Genomic DNA, 15256 nt, shown 5'->3' on the forward strand with positions numbered 1-15256 from the left:
TACCACATGAATTTATTTACAGGGATACTTCGGCTTCAACAATGAGGGGTGTGGCTTATTGTGGGAGTGGCTTGTGTGTGTGTAGAGGGTGGCTTGTTGCCGTGACGGTTTTTCAGAATTTTTTTTTTATTACTTTGTATTACTAGGCTGTTTAGTTTCTACCTGAAAAAGAGGAGGGCCCTACTTGCTTTATTTATTTATTTTTTAAGTGAGTACAGCCCCCCCTCTTTTCCATAACCATCCAGATAAAAAACAATCAGCAGCAGCCTAGTAACATCAGGGTAAGGAGGTCCCTGTATTTGGCCCTTCATAAAGGCTTATATATTTCCCAGTGATATGTTATCCCATTTTATAATAGATTTGTTGGGTCCATGATGTTTTCTTACAATGCAGCATGCTGTAGGTATATGGTATATTGTGGGGGTTATTTACTATTTATAAGCCTATGGGGGGGTTGCATGCTCAGTATGTTTTCCTGGCAAAAAAAAGACTGATGAGCTGTTCTCAGGATAGTTCATTAGTCTCTTGATTGGTAGGGTGCTCACACAATTACTATTGAGCATGCTCGAGTCACTCTTATCTCTGTAACCGCAGCTCCTCAGCTCCCATTTAAATGAAAAGGAACTGGTCAGTGACTGGTGACCTATCCTGTACATAGCACTTCGGTATATTTTGCCAGAAACACCCCTTTAAAAATAGTGTAAAAATACCAAAAAAAAAAAAATCAAATATGTGTAACATAAACCAGACAACAATTGGTCCTCTGTGTTCTCAATTGCCTGTGCTGAATTTTATTTTCAGTCTGGCCCTGGTGATGTAAAGGGTTTCTGCCAAGACAAAAAGTGATCCCTGTCTCAGGGCTTATCAGTCAAGTCCCGGCTTTTGTTCCCACCGATCATGAGAACAGAGGTCCAATGTCCCCTGAGTACATAGAGTGGCAATGCGCATGCTCAGGCCCTGGTCTATTCACTCTCTATAGGACTTCTGAACAGTGCCGAACAGTCCAAAAGTCCTATAGAGAGTGAATCACATTTTCATGATTGCTGGGGTCCCACTGACCATCTAGTTCTTCTCTATCCTGTAAACTAGTATAGATGTCTGTAACCTGATCCCTCAGTGGGCTGATTAGTTATTAGTTCTCAGCAGTGCTACTATTGCTCGGGAGTGTATTACCTTTAGATATACCCATTGTGGCATAAAACATTGTCTTGTCTGATGTCATGGGAAGTTAAATGGTTAATAGAGAATTAAGGTATTGCCCATACCAGGTGGAATAAGATGGCAGGTAAGTTCCTAGATTGACCGTGTTGGTCATGTGACAATTTTCTAAATGTTCTTATGTTTTTCTATTGCAGGAGCAGCTAGTGGCCGAGATTGAACGCATGCAGTTAGAGATAGACCAGCTGCGGGGGCGACCCTCATCCACATACTCCAGGTGAATCATTTTGCCACTAGGATGGTTCTAGAAGTTCAGTTCTAAGGGGGCATTTACATGTTCCGTAATTACAGTCCATGCACAGACGATGTGCTACAGACCTGAATTCGGAACTCCCGGCATCATCATTCATTATGCTGTGTCAGTACAGTAGCGTGGAGATTTAAACAGTTCCGGGGCTCCCGAAATTGTAATGAATGATGATGCCAGGAGCTCCAAACTCTGTCCCGTAGCACATTGTCTGGAGTTACAGGACGTGTGCATAGCTGTCCGGCTGGCTAAGTGATTCAACGGACAGCAGGCAACCATTTTGTAGACTATGTTATATGGTCCCCATGGAGAGAAGGGATCAGTCCCACATTTCTCCCTGCTCCCCTATCTAATGATTGGTGGGGGTCATACAGACCCTGACTGTTCAAAACTTTTGACATAGGTGTGTGACATACCTGAAAAAAAAAATCCAACAGCACCTTGGAGATACTCCGATTACGACCACAATGTAGAAAATTGGGATGCACGCAAGAGGGCTAACAATCCTAGGTATGAGCGCTAGCAACTGTAAAAAAAGAGATTCCCACAGCATCCAAAGTGCAAATGCTGTGTTTAATTCACACATCAGGGTACAAAAATGCAACGTTTCGGCCTTCTTGCCATGCTTGACAAAGGCCAGGAGGCCGAAACGTTGCATTTTTGTACTCTGATGTGTGAATAAAACACACCATTTGCACTTTGGATGCTGTGGGAATCTCTTTTTTTACGATAGCTGTGTGACAGGTTTTTTTTTAAGTGACAGGAACTTTTTAAGGAATATGTATTTTTTTAGTTTTTTTTTTGTTTCTTAATATATAATTGACCCAAATTTTTAAAGGGGTACTCTGTCACTTAAAAGCTTTTGATATTGTGCTTCCCAAATATAGAACATAATACACATCTTAATCTTACCTTCCCATGCTCCCTCGGTGTCCTCCTGTGGCGTCGGGGGAATGGGGAAAGATAAGAATAAGATGTTTATTAAGTATTATATAAAGGTAGCACAATATGAAAAGTAAACCATTTTGTCCACATCAAGAAAATTTTCTATACTTAAACATGAAATAAAAACAGCATTGTATGAATCCATATTTTATGGGAACCTGACATGCTCATTTTAGTAAGTACATGCAAACTGCATAAAACATCTAATCTGGACATTTTTTACTCTGCATTGTGACAGTCCTCTGTTATTCCTTTCCGAAATGTATCATTAAATTGGTTGAAAAGGTTGGTCCCTATACACACTGTTCACTGAGTGCTAATAGTGTGAGACTGTGCAGGGACTAGCACTATGGTCATAGGCAATAACATCCAGTAGTTTCCAGGAGGAGTAACTGAGGAACAACACTGTGCAAATAATGATTCTCCAGAATTGATCCTTTATAGTGAATACTGGCATGCATTCTCCTCTCTATGTCCTCTTCAATGGCAGGGTTGTATATAACTGAAGGAAAAGGTGACTCCTACTCTGATATCTGTGATGCTTACAAGAATGTGGAAATATAAACGCTTGACATAGATTTCCAAGCATTTTCTACTAACATTCATTACCCATAATGCTCCGGGCCGGAGTTAATCTGCTTTTACCGATAACACCCAGATGTCAAAGTCATTATAGGGATTTATTCATAAGACTTATTCATAAGTGAAAGGTTCTGCACTTTTCTAATGTACCTTGTGTTTCAGTTCTTCACAATGTTCAAGATCTCTGCTTGCTGTCAGTGTATTGACCATTTCTGGTTATACCCATGGCTGAGGGTTTGTTACAATTGTACTCAGCCTGGTGCACCGCACACATCTCTGCTGTCCTAGTGGTTAGGTACAGTTTAGTACGGAGTGTGCAAATAAACATGAATGTTTCCGTACACTGACAGCACGCAGAGATCATGGGAACTATGTGGAATTGAAACACAACACAATTGAAAATGACAGACCTTCATAATACAATGTTTATTGCTGTAATGCATCTAGGGTAAAAAGATGAAGCAAATTTGCAAATTAATATTTAAAAAAATCCTGTTGTTTTGTGTCTACAGCTTCTATGCAGAATAATGTGTATTTTACTGGCTACAAACAAACCTGGTGCACTATGCTGACTGCTTTTCTTGCTTGAAGGGGTATTCCCATCAGGCCTTGATATATGATATGCTGCAAACATCTGATAGATGCAGGTCCCACCTCTAGAACCCAAATCCAAAGGTCCCTTTAAGCTATTTGGGGGCGGGGGGGGACTTTGGAGAGGGCAGGAAGCTGGCCGTTTTGCAGTTTACTGGAATTCCATTGATGTTAATAGAAGTTGTGTTGCATTGCAAGCAACATGTTCACACACAGTTTTTGCCGTCTATATTTAGGTATAAAATGTTTTATGTCTCCAAAAATGTACATTTTATGTTCATTGTTTTTTCTCCATTGAATTCAATGGAAAAGCACCTGCCAGCTTAAAGGGGTTGTACAGCGAAAATCTTTTTCTTTCAAATCAACTGATATCAGAAAGTTATATAGATTTGTAATTTACTTCTATTAAAAAATCTCAAGTCTTCCCATACTTATTAGCCCCTGTATGTCCTGCAGGAAATGTTGGTTTATTTTCAGTCTGACAGTGCTCTCTGCTGACATCTCTGGCCGAGACAGGAACTCTGTCTCGATTTTCTATGAATCCCCATAGAAAACCTCTCCTGCTCTGGACAGCTCCTGTCTCAGCCAAAGATGTCAGCAGAGAGCACTGTGTCAGACATTAAACAAAGTAAACCAACATTTCCTGCAGGACATACAGTAGCTAACAAGTATGGGAAGACTGGAGATTTTTTAATAGAAGTAAATTACAAATCTATATAACTTTCTGATACCAGTTGATTTAAAAGAAAAATATTTTTACTGGACAACCCCCTTTAATATGCCAGCCATACAAATAAGTGCATGGTACCATTTGAGGTCAGAAAAAAAAGTAAGTTCTTTCATGCCTTTTGTTATACATCTTTGGGGCGTTTTTTTTGTTTTGCATTTAAATGCATTAAAACGCTTAAAGGCCAGACTTGCATAAAGTGGACGACAAGCACCCCTCAAAAAAAACTCCAAAATATTATACGTAAAAAATGCCTGAAAACACTCCAAAATTCCTCAAATTTGAAAAACAATATTTTTGAGCTTCAAAGTACAGAGTGTGAACATAGCCATATGTGCAGATCCTGCATCTAGTGGACATTTATGGCATATCCTGTGAAATTCTGTAAATATGCAGATTGCAGTATCCCTTTATAGTGATACTGTCACTCCCCTTACTCTTCATTTCATCAGTGGACAGGAAGATAGGGCCCAACTGGCGTGACGCCCCGTCTAGGTGACACTGTCCATCAATGTAAGAGTAAGGGCCCTATTCCACGGGAAGATTATCGTTCGTATAATCATTAACGGTTAACAATCCAAACAGTATCACTTTAACTATGAATGGTAGGCAGATAGAAGGGAATATCAGACAATTGCAGGATCAGACTACACAAAGGGCTTGTTTGTAGTCTGTCACCACGGAGACCAGATTGGAAATGCACACACAAAATGACAGGATTTTCTTTAGTCTACGTTATTTTGCTACAAGTTGCTTCTTTTTTCTTTTTGATACATAAAAAAATTGCAAAGATGGACATACCCTTAAAGGGGTTATCCAGCTCTACAAAAACATGGCCACTTTTCCCCCTCTCTTGTCTCCAGGTCAGGAAAGGTCTGCAATTAAGCTCCATTTGCTTCAATTGAACTAAGTTTGAAACCCCACCCAATCTGGAGACAAGAGAGGGGGAAAAGTGGCCATGTTTTTGTAGCGCTGGATAACCCCTTTAAGTCTTTCTGATCGGAGTGTCTGACAACTAGCTTTGCTTTATCGTGTCTTTTAAATCCCCTTCTATTCATTGCTGCACTCTATCTTTTCCCTTATACCACCGCACTCTACAAGTATCTTCTCTTTTTGTAAGTTGTATACCTGACCAATGTTTGCCTTCTTAATAAACAAGTTTGCTTGCCGGATTCTGTGGCCAGTACCGGGGCGTCTATGTAGAGCGGAGATGTCGGCGTCTGTGGCCTGTTTGTTTTTGGTGTCCATGTCTTCTATGTGTAACACATGTTCAAGGCCTCCCGTCACCGAGCGGAGAACACCACAAACTTTATCAAGGACCAAACATTACTTGATTAGAAAGCACACATTCCCAGAATGCTCTGCATCTTACTGTCATCACTGTCTGCCATTAAGTTCCGGCAGCTTCACACTTGCAGAAGTCCAATTCTCATTTGGTATACAATCATTCCTATTCTGGCCATGTAGCTTTATAATTTGTCAATTGGCAATACGATGGTGTGAGACTGCAGGAACAGGGCCCAGATATAGAGGCCCAGGGTGGCGTACTTCTTGTCTGTCATTTTGCTCACTGTGTAGACTTTACGGCTATGGACTGATTGGCGCATGTGCATCACATTTTGCATGCACCGTATATGTCTCAGGTACTGCTATCTTTCATCATGGAAGTACTGGCATGCTAAGTTTTTTTATTACCTTTGATTTGTAGGTCTCTCCCTGGCAGTGCCCTAGAGCTGCGCTACTCCCAGGCACCAACCCTCCCCATGGGCAGCCACATGGATCACTACAGCAGCACAGCCGTCATCCGACGGCCCAAAAAGGGTCGTTGGGCGGCATTGAAAGATGATCCCACCAAGGTACTGTGCATAGGGTTTTCACATATTATAGAGTCATGATTGGTCAGGGTCTGGGTGTTCAGACGCCCCACCGATCTGTAGATATATCAGGAAGAAAAGCAAGGCTGTGATATTCACCCCCCAGCTCACTACTTAGTCTAACTTGTAGCAGGAGATAGGATCCATAGGCCTACAATGGAGCCTGTCTCCTGCAATGGGTTAGATCGAGTGGCAAGCCAGGGAGTGAATTGCACGGTCAAGCACTTGTCTCAGCCATATCTAGAGATCGGCAAGGGTCTCGACCCTGAGACCCCTTCCAATTAAAACCTTTTCACATGTCTGTGGGACTTGTTAAGTAATGCTTTAGGTGTCACTGTCGTTATAACTTTCAAAATCTAAGTCAACAGATGTGAAATAAATCAAGTTTGCAATTTACATTCATTATTGTTTTTTGTTGTTATCATGCTGTAAAACAAAGCTGAACTTACCAGAAATCCAGGTCCAGTCTCTGGAAGGCAGATTTTCTGACTTGTGCTGGTTGAAAAAAACTGACTAAACACAGGGATTCTGGCCAGTACAGAGAGTCCCGGCTCAATGAGTCCCGTCTCAATGTGTCCATCAATCACATGACTGCCCTCTCTCTGTGAGCGCTCAGATGGCCTGGGATACACAGAACTTCCTGTTTTCTGACTGTTTCCTGTTTTTTGAGAAAAAAAAAAAAACAGTCAGAAAACAGGAAGTGCCGTGTTTTCCATGATGACTAAAAAATAAATAATAAATGTAAATTGCAAACTACTGTTGTTTTAGATTTTGAAAGTTGTAACGACAGTGACACTTTAAGGATACAGTGATGTAAAATACTAACCCAAAAATGGGACTACACACAATACTGTTGGTCTTTATTACAATAATGTAGTTTGTTGCATACAAGAAATCCCACAAAGAATTTTTCCTGATTTAGTCTTCCATTAAAGGGGTTGTTCAGCGAACAAAAATCTTTAATCAACTGGTGTCAGTAAGTTATACAAATTTGTAATTTACTTCTGTTTAAAAATCTAAAGTCTTCCCATACTTGTCAGCTGCTGTAAGTCCTGCAGGAAGTGGTGTATTCTTTCCAGTCCGACAAAGTGCTCTCTGCTGCCATCTCTGTTTGTGTCAGGAACTGTCCAAAGCAGGAGACATTTTCTATGGGGATTTGCTTTTGCTCTGGACAGTTCCTGTCACGGACAGAGGTGGCAGCAGAGAGCACTGTGTCAGACTAGAATAAACAACTTCCTGCGGGACATACAGCAACTGATAAGTACTGGAAGACTTGAGATTTTTAAATAGAAGTAAATGACAAATCTATATAACTTTCTGAAAAATGTTTTGCTGGATAACCCCTTTAAGAATAAAAAGATATAGATAACATATAGTTGTTTTAAGGTGAGAGCTGTGATAGCCGTCATATAAATCATTCTCTTTCCTTGTTTTTATGCTATTTCCCTGGACTCGCTCTTATGTAAGTATCCTTGTGTTCCTTGTGCTGCATGTATATATAGAGTTGTGTGCTTAATATACATATATTCCCATAGCCGGGCATGGCATTGCAGTAGGGAATTACACGCTATCTCTTATACCAGGCTCTCAGCTCGCACTGTAGATTATTGTAGGTCTAGCAGGGACTTTGATGTCACCGTATGTTCGGTGCAAGTATCATCTACTGTTTGTGTGGGCTGCAGAGAGAGAAAATGAATCTGGGGGAAGCAAGGACAGCAGCAGGACAGGAAGATGTCTGTCAGAGTGTAAGCTTGGCCAGGATTTCACCCTTCAGTACTGTTCCCAATAAGGTGTATGGCTGACAGACGTATCCTGTCTCACCACTGGCCCGGATCTTCCAGAGGAAACAGCTGCATTCAGGCACTGGGGTTTCTTTACTTTCCCACAGGAAATAATAAAAATCTTTTAGAAACAATTAAGTAGATTAGGCCGTATACAGTATATAGTATGTGCTCAGAACTGCAGGTATAGAATATTACACCTGGTTAAGGCAAAGGGTGCAAATGTCTCACACATTTCTATGCATTTGCAGAGCCTACAGTTTTATATAGCTCCTAATGAGTTCAATGTGAGCCCTTTATAAATACATACAGAGCGCCACCTAGTGGTGACTGGGAGCTGCTAGAGTTTTATCATTTTAAAAGGTGACTTTTTTTTTATATAGCTTTGCATAATGGCACAGACAAAAATAAGAAATGTTGTTTTAAAAATTGCTTCTTTTTACATATATCTATTTAAGTTAAGTTTCTTATTTACGCTGCTAAAATTCATCCATGAGATCAGTGATCTGTTTCTCTTATGGCTCTACTAGGCATTGCTTCCACCTAGCCAAAATCCTGCTCCACATTGATGAGGGGCAACACCCCGAAACAGCTGTATGTGGATACCTGGCCTTGGGTTTTCCCTTGTCATTACATTGACTTATAGGGCCACTTAATACGGTGGTTTTGGTAGTTTCCTTACAGGAGCCATCCCTTGGCTGGGTCTTTCCCGGAGGGATATCTGACTAGTCCTGTGTTTTGAGACTCTTAAATGAGGCTCCACAGTTTTTTTTTTTTTTTTTTTGCAAAATTCATCCTAAGGCAGATTACCTCACCAAATCATCATAGAAGTCTATCGATAGCAGAGAGGAGAAGAGGGTGTAGCTGCAGAGTGAGGCAAAGAATTTGCTAAACATCCTAGTGCCAGATTCACAGCTTACACTGCTGAATACTGCTCTATAATGTCCTCCATGCTGCTGTAGCCTCAGAGAGTGTCCTGATGAGATAGAATTTAGCGGGATTCCCTATTCTAGATGTGTTTACAGTAAATGGGAGACATTATCATAGCAGCTAATCAATGCCTGGGAACAACTGGAAATTACTGTAGAGGTGAAGCATTGGGATTAGTTCTAGCTTGTGGGGACCACAGTACCCTCTTCTGATACAATCCAGCCATAACAAAGTCATTGCAGTCCAGCATGCTCACAGCCATACATGATACTGACTGTAGTTGAAAGGGAGTGCTCAGGGTGTGAGGAATCAATCTGTCCACTCAAGTAAAATAGTGGGGGCTTCTGTATATGTCTTCACCATTGACATAATTCCCCTTAAAGGCACTTTCTAGCTAAATACGCCTTAGAGATTGGAGCTACTGTATAGCCAGCCCCGCAGGATAACAAATGGCTTCCTCTTCCTTTGCTCTTATTATATAGATGTTTGATTTGCTGCTCCTGTCATTCGCCTTTCCAAGCAATTATTTTTCCCAGTAAAAATGCCATCCCATTGTCAGAACCCGAGCCCCCGCCAAGACCGAGCAGTTTCTCATGACGGAATCGCTAAACTGTTAACCCTTTCCGTTGCAGATACGAACGCTGGATGAGCAGGACTGGGAGCGGGCACAGCAAGCCAACGTGCTGGCCAACGTGGCACAGGCATTTGAAGGTGACTTGGACGGCTCCGATGAAGACGACAGAGAAACCATTTTCAGCTCAGCGGACCTGCTGTCTCCTAGCGGCCAGACGGATGTGCAGACACTGGCTATCATGTTACAGGAGCAGCTAGAAGCGATCAACAAAGAGATCAAGTAAGCACTGCCCTGCTGCAATGTGTCCTCTCAGTCCTCTGTACTTTCCTGCTGACTCTGTATGTCCTCTGTACTTTCCTGCTGACACGGCTGACTTTGTGCAGGTTAATACAGGAGGAGAAGGAGACCACCGAGCTGCGAGCTGAGGAGATAGAGAGCCGGGTCACCAGTGGTACACTCGATGGATCTCTTGGACGTTATCGCTCAGCCAGTTCCATCCCAACATCAGTCACGACTTCTACACTGGCCAGTCCTTCACCACCCAGTAGTGGGCACTCCACCCCACGCATCACCCCTCACAGCCCTGCCAGGGAGGGAGAGAAATTTGTAAGTGCTGTATTGTCATTGACTGTCCCATATGCCATACCCGTCTATTGCCTGTAGATTGGTTATGATGTATATCTGACCATTTTGAACCCTATAACACTTCGTACCACAGTATAGAGAATGTATATTTTTATAGTACTGGTCTCCCCCTATGGGTTCTGGGCACCCTCTGCACTCCTTATAGTCACAACCTTGAGGACAGTTGAAGACCTGTATGTGCTGATTTACATGATCCATACATATGACCTTGCTCTGTGCAATGACCCTTAGTCAAAAGTTACCTAAAATATATTAAACCTGATGGGCAGAGTGATTCACTCTAAATATATGACCACTACAGATGAGTGAACTTTGAGTATGTTTGGGTTCATCCGAACCTAACCTCTCTGCATTTGATTACTGGTGTCTGAAGCAGTTGAACGCAGCCTGCCTGGAAAACAAGGGGACAACCTTAGGCCATAGACTGTACCCATGTTTCTCAGGACTCCCTAGGGCTGCATCTAACTTCTTCAGTCACCAGTAATCTAATGCAGAGTTTGGGTTTGGATGATTCTGAACACACTTGAAGTTTGCTCATCTCCAGTCACCCCAGAAAATATATAAAAGTGGAGATTTCTAGGTTCATAGTTATATCATCTTTTCCCCACAGCAAAGGAGTACAGTGCACATAGTGAGTCCCATTGGTGTATAGACCGTGTGCAGTGTGTTTATGGACACCTAGGGGGACATTTATTAGGTCTGGCATTTTTTGCCTGAGGCGCCCCCCCCCCCCCCCCTTTTACACTACCCCCCGGACCCAATGCGGATAAAATTTTTGCAAAAACAGTGTTTGCAAATATATTTACTCACAAAAGGGCCCATCTGCACCATAAAATGGCTTTTCAGCCGGATGATATATGTCTCCCCCTAGTGTTCACATTTGGAACTGCAGCTGCTGTTCTATATAAAAGTAGTCTGGATAGCTTTACTGGCGTCAGTGTTGTCCTCAGAGATTTGATGATTGTTATATACTTTGAAACAAACTTTTAATAACTTTTCACATTTTAACGCTTTAACCTTAGAATCATGTCCCTAAAGAAGACAGCAGAGATGATAAGTCCTTAATGCAATGTGAGACCACCCCTCCCTTGACCCCCCGCGCTGTACGACTGGAAAGAATGACCCAAGCACTTGCGCTACAAGCCAGTTCCTTGGAAGATGGAAGGGAATCAAGAGCAAGGTACGGCATGGTGGGGTATTGTGCATGGCAGGGTTCCTCAACTTGTGACTGTCCAACTATTGCTAGGCCATCATGCTCTATCAGCCATTAGGTGTCCAGGCATGATGGGATATGTAGTTTTGCAACAGCTGGAGGGCCACAAGCTGGGGTACACACGAATACATGCCACAGATGCATCTAGGTCTTGGCCCGATACTAATAATCACTGATCTCATAGATCAGCACCTGTTTTAAGACCCCATTACAAGACTCGGTTATTGTGTAGGGTAGGCTGCATGAATGATGGCTGGATTATTTTTTCTTCCATCATTCATCGGCCACACATTCTCTATTACACAGGACGATGTGCAGCTAATGAATTATGTTATATAAGCCCTGTTTTATGGCTGATCACTGCCCCTATTACTTGGGGCAGTTTTGGCCTGTTTGACAAGATGGACTTAATACATTGAAATAGGCCAAGCTGTACTGGTAAAATCCAGTACAATCAGTAGTTTCCAATTTGTAGTACTCCAGCTGTGGCAAAACTACATCTCCCAGCATGCCCTGGCAACTTGAAACTGACAGGATGGCCAAGATGGTAGAAGATGGCCAAAATTATGGAAACATCCTAGCTCACTGTGTTCACCAGGTACTGTAAGGGCCCTATTCCACGGGACGATTATCGTTTGGATAATCGTTAACGATTAACGATCTCAAACGACCGCTATTGCGAAAGACCTGAAAACGTTCACTCATTTCCATGGAACGATAATCGTTACTTATGATCGTAATTGCGATCGTTTCTCTTCGCTATTTATTCGCTATTGCGTTCGTATCTATTGAGAACGACCGAACGATGTCTTATTCAATGCGAACTATTTGCGAACGAGCAACGATAAAAATAGGTCCAGGTCTTATTAAACGATCAACGATTTCTCGTTCGGTCGTTAATCGTTAACTGCATTTCAACCGAACGATTATCGTTCAGATTCGAACGATTTAACGATAATCTGAACGATAATCGTCCCGTGGAATAGGGCCCTAACTCCCTTAGATGTGAATGCACATAATGTAAACAGCAAAGAACAATGAGCACCACCATATTGTTTTCCACTCAACATTCCTGCATAATTTATAATAATATAGAACCGTGACCATGATTTCTGATATAGACAGTCTCAGTACTTGGCCATTTTACCCTCCTTTTGTTGTTGGCTAAAAGGTGCACTCATGGTTCAGCGGACAGATAAAATGGCTTACTATGCGGGTGGTGGGGGTGGGGGTTAAGCCTGGAGCCACTGTACGACCCTCTCTCCTCATATTCATCCTCCTTGTATGTATAATGGAGACTTCTCAAGCAGAAGTAAAGCCGCTTGTACGATTTGTTAAAGTCACTATCATGGTTACTCGGTCACGGATCAGCTTTTAGAGCACAGTCTGTGTTTTCCTTCAGAAAATATCCTTTGAAATTAAAGTTCTTAACTTTCTTCCACCAGACCCAGATTAAGAATTATATGTAGCATCCGCTTTTCCTCTTCATGTAGCAATGTTGTAACTCACTGTTAGCTGTATGAAATCCATTCATCTCACAGGAAGAGTGCTATTAGTGTAGGCTTTCCCTTAGGATTGTCACCATTGCTTATATTGATTAAGCTCCATCATCTGTATATAGCCTCTGTGTATCCTTGTGGGGGCACTCATCCCATAGTTATGGTTGGGGGTGTCTGATACATTGGACAGGAGTATGAAGATTCATGGAGAGAACAGGTGCAAACTGTTCTCTAAAGGGCCTTTTGCATGGGCCGATCATCGTCCTGGAGCGTTGCAGGAAACGTTGCTTCGGCCGATGATGCAGCGATCAACTGAGTATGGGAAAAATTCACGATCCTCGGCTGATCGTGTATTTAGAGCAGGCTTTAAAATGTAAACAAAGGATGTGAGGCTGATAACGATAAAGGCAGACTGACCGCACAGTATACATGTATCCATGCTGGTAGTTTCCATATCACAGAGCAGTACATACTTATTGCTGCTGCTGTGATCCGGCATCATGTACTCTGCCTCTCCCACCCAGCTGCTGTATCTTCAGGCCCTACCTGCTCCTGCTGTCAATAATTCTGGAGAAGGTGGGGCCTGACGACATAGCGGCTGGAAGGGAGAGCCGGAGCACAGGATGGCGGATCACAGCAGCAGCCATAAGTTTGTACTGCTCTGTGATATGGAAACTACCAGCATGGATATATGTATATCTGTGCTTTCAGTTTCCATAGCTGCTCGAATGATACATAGATCGTTCGTGCAGCCTGGCTGCTAGATTTCTCATGTGGTGTTGAGGCACCGCAAATTAGCGCTGGACGCGCTGATTGCTGCTCATTTGCTGCCTGCGACAAAGAGATCTTTGTGTGTAAAAGGACCCTTAGTCTGTGTTTACATATGTCCAGAGCCCCCCAGGGTGAATGCTGGATGCAACACGATACGTTGCACCAAATGCCCACACCAGGGCTCCATAGACTGAAATAAGGCATGGCCCTAAACCTATGGGGACCTGTCAATTGACAGGAGTTAAGTGTCCATTATACAGTCCATCATCAACCATTCTCTTCTTCTTACAGCTTGGGTGCCGATGGCCTCGGAGGCACCAACAGTACCAGCCAGGACTCCCTGCATAAAGCTGCTAAAAAGAAGAGCATCAAGTCCTCAATTGGGCGTCTCTTTGGCAAAAAGGAGAAGGGACGTATGGGACAGATGGGACGGGAATCCTCATCTCTCGGTAAGAACCTCGGTTTAGTGATTGCACTACGACCTTCACCTCTTTCGATAAACATGAACATCGGCATAGTACAGGAGACTATGTGCGTCTGCTAAAAATGGTCACAATCATACGTTACAACCAACTTTTGTTTAATGTCTATGGCCACATGACCCCTGGTCTGCTCTTAGCCACCAAAAATATACCAGATAACAGCTGTGAGACCTGCTCCCCATCTGTGGATTATAGTGATTTAGATGCCATAGAGTAGCAGTGCACGTTGTCTGCACTTTCAGTATAAATGCTGCTGTCAGTAACGCGCCCCCCCCCCCCCAGTCACACGTCCGGGTTCAGCTCAGCTGGAGTGTCACATGTTTTAGCCTCTAACAAGTCCCACCTGCCGCTTTGCCCACTCTGTGTGTTGCCCTCTCCCCACAGCGGCTGCAGACGGCACAGTATGACATGAACACCGGCGTAGAAGTGTTATGTTCAGTACACATAGGCAGTCATAGGGGGAAGCTATATATAATCGTAGCCCCTTATTTATCACTACAACACTTTATCCAGACTATATGCTGACTGCTGGGTATTAATCCTAACATGCCTGAACATAAGTGTACAGCATTAAGCCAAACACACTCAGTGATTCATATAATTTCCTTTTGTATAGATGTCTTTATGTGTCATCCGAATGCAGCTGTACATCATATGGTATAAACAATGTCGGGGGCAGTTGTAGAGTATAGGGGGTCAATGGGCTTAGCTGCCTTATGATATTCATGTTCTTCCCTTATATTAATACTTTTTCTTATAATGGACAGAGTAAAGTAAAAGTATCCTAACTATGAAGCGAGACCCCCTTCACCCTGCTGGTCCCAGGGTTGTTTATGCTATGCTATGCTTGTAAGGGAAGCTAGGTGGCGCTGCAGTGTTTCTCAGAACCCATCTGGTTCGGTAAATTCCCAATTTATATGGAAATCTTAATATAAAGCTTAATAATGGAAAGCTTAATATAATAAGGAAACTTTCCAGTTTATAGGAAACGACTGTAATATAGTGGCATTGAGTTATACTGTATTTTGCATGTCTAATTCAATGTCGCTATAGATGACAAAATTACTCAGTGATTTGGATGGATGGATAAACTGGGCCACATTCTGGGGAGGATTTACTAAGTGCCAAAACTAGATACACACAGCGCGATAGATTTATTATGTATTTTAGGTATTTT

General features: G+C 42.5%; 1 protein-coding gene across 3 annotated transcripts in view; it reads left to right on the forward strand.

Moving 5' to 3' along the window:
* Positions 1–15256, forward strand: part of PPFIA3 (PTPRF interacting protein alpha 3) — a 57515-nt gene that overhangs the window by 21437 nt on the left and 20822 nt on the right. For 2 of the 3 annotated variants that reach the window (XM_069948837.1, XM_069948839.1), the window contains 6 exons: positions 1356–1435; positions 6019–6166; positions 9528–9748; positions 9853–10075; positions 11137–11294; positions 13889–14046. In XM_069948837.1, the coding sequence (XP_069804938.1) occupies positions 1356–1435; positions 6019–6166; positions 9528–9748; positions 9853–10075; positions 11137–11294; positions 13889–14046 (988 nt within the window). The remainder of the gene's footprint in view (positions 1–1355; positions 1436–6018; positions 6167–9527; positions 9749–9852; positions 10076–11136; positions 11295–13888; positions 14047–15256) is intronic. The other variant, XM_069948838.1, reaches the window with a different exon arrangement.

This window comes from Dendropsophus ebraccatus, chromosome 12 (assembly GCF_027789765.1).
Source record: "Dendropsophus ebraccatus isolate aDenEbr1 chromosome 12, aDenEbr1.pat, whole genome shotgun sequence".
In the NCBI taxonomy this organism is placed as follows: domain Eukaryota; kingdom Metazoa; phylum Chordata; class Amphibia; order Anura; family Hylidae; genus Dendropsophus; species Dendropsophus ebraccatus.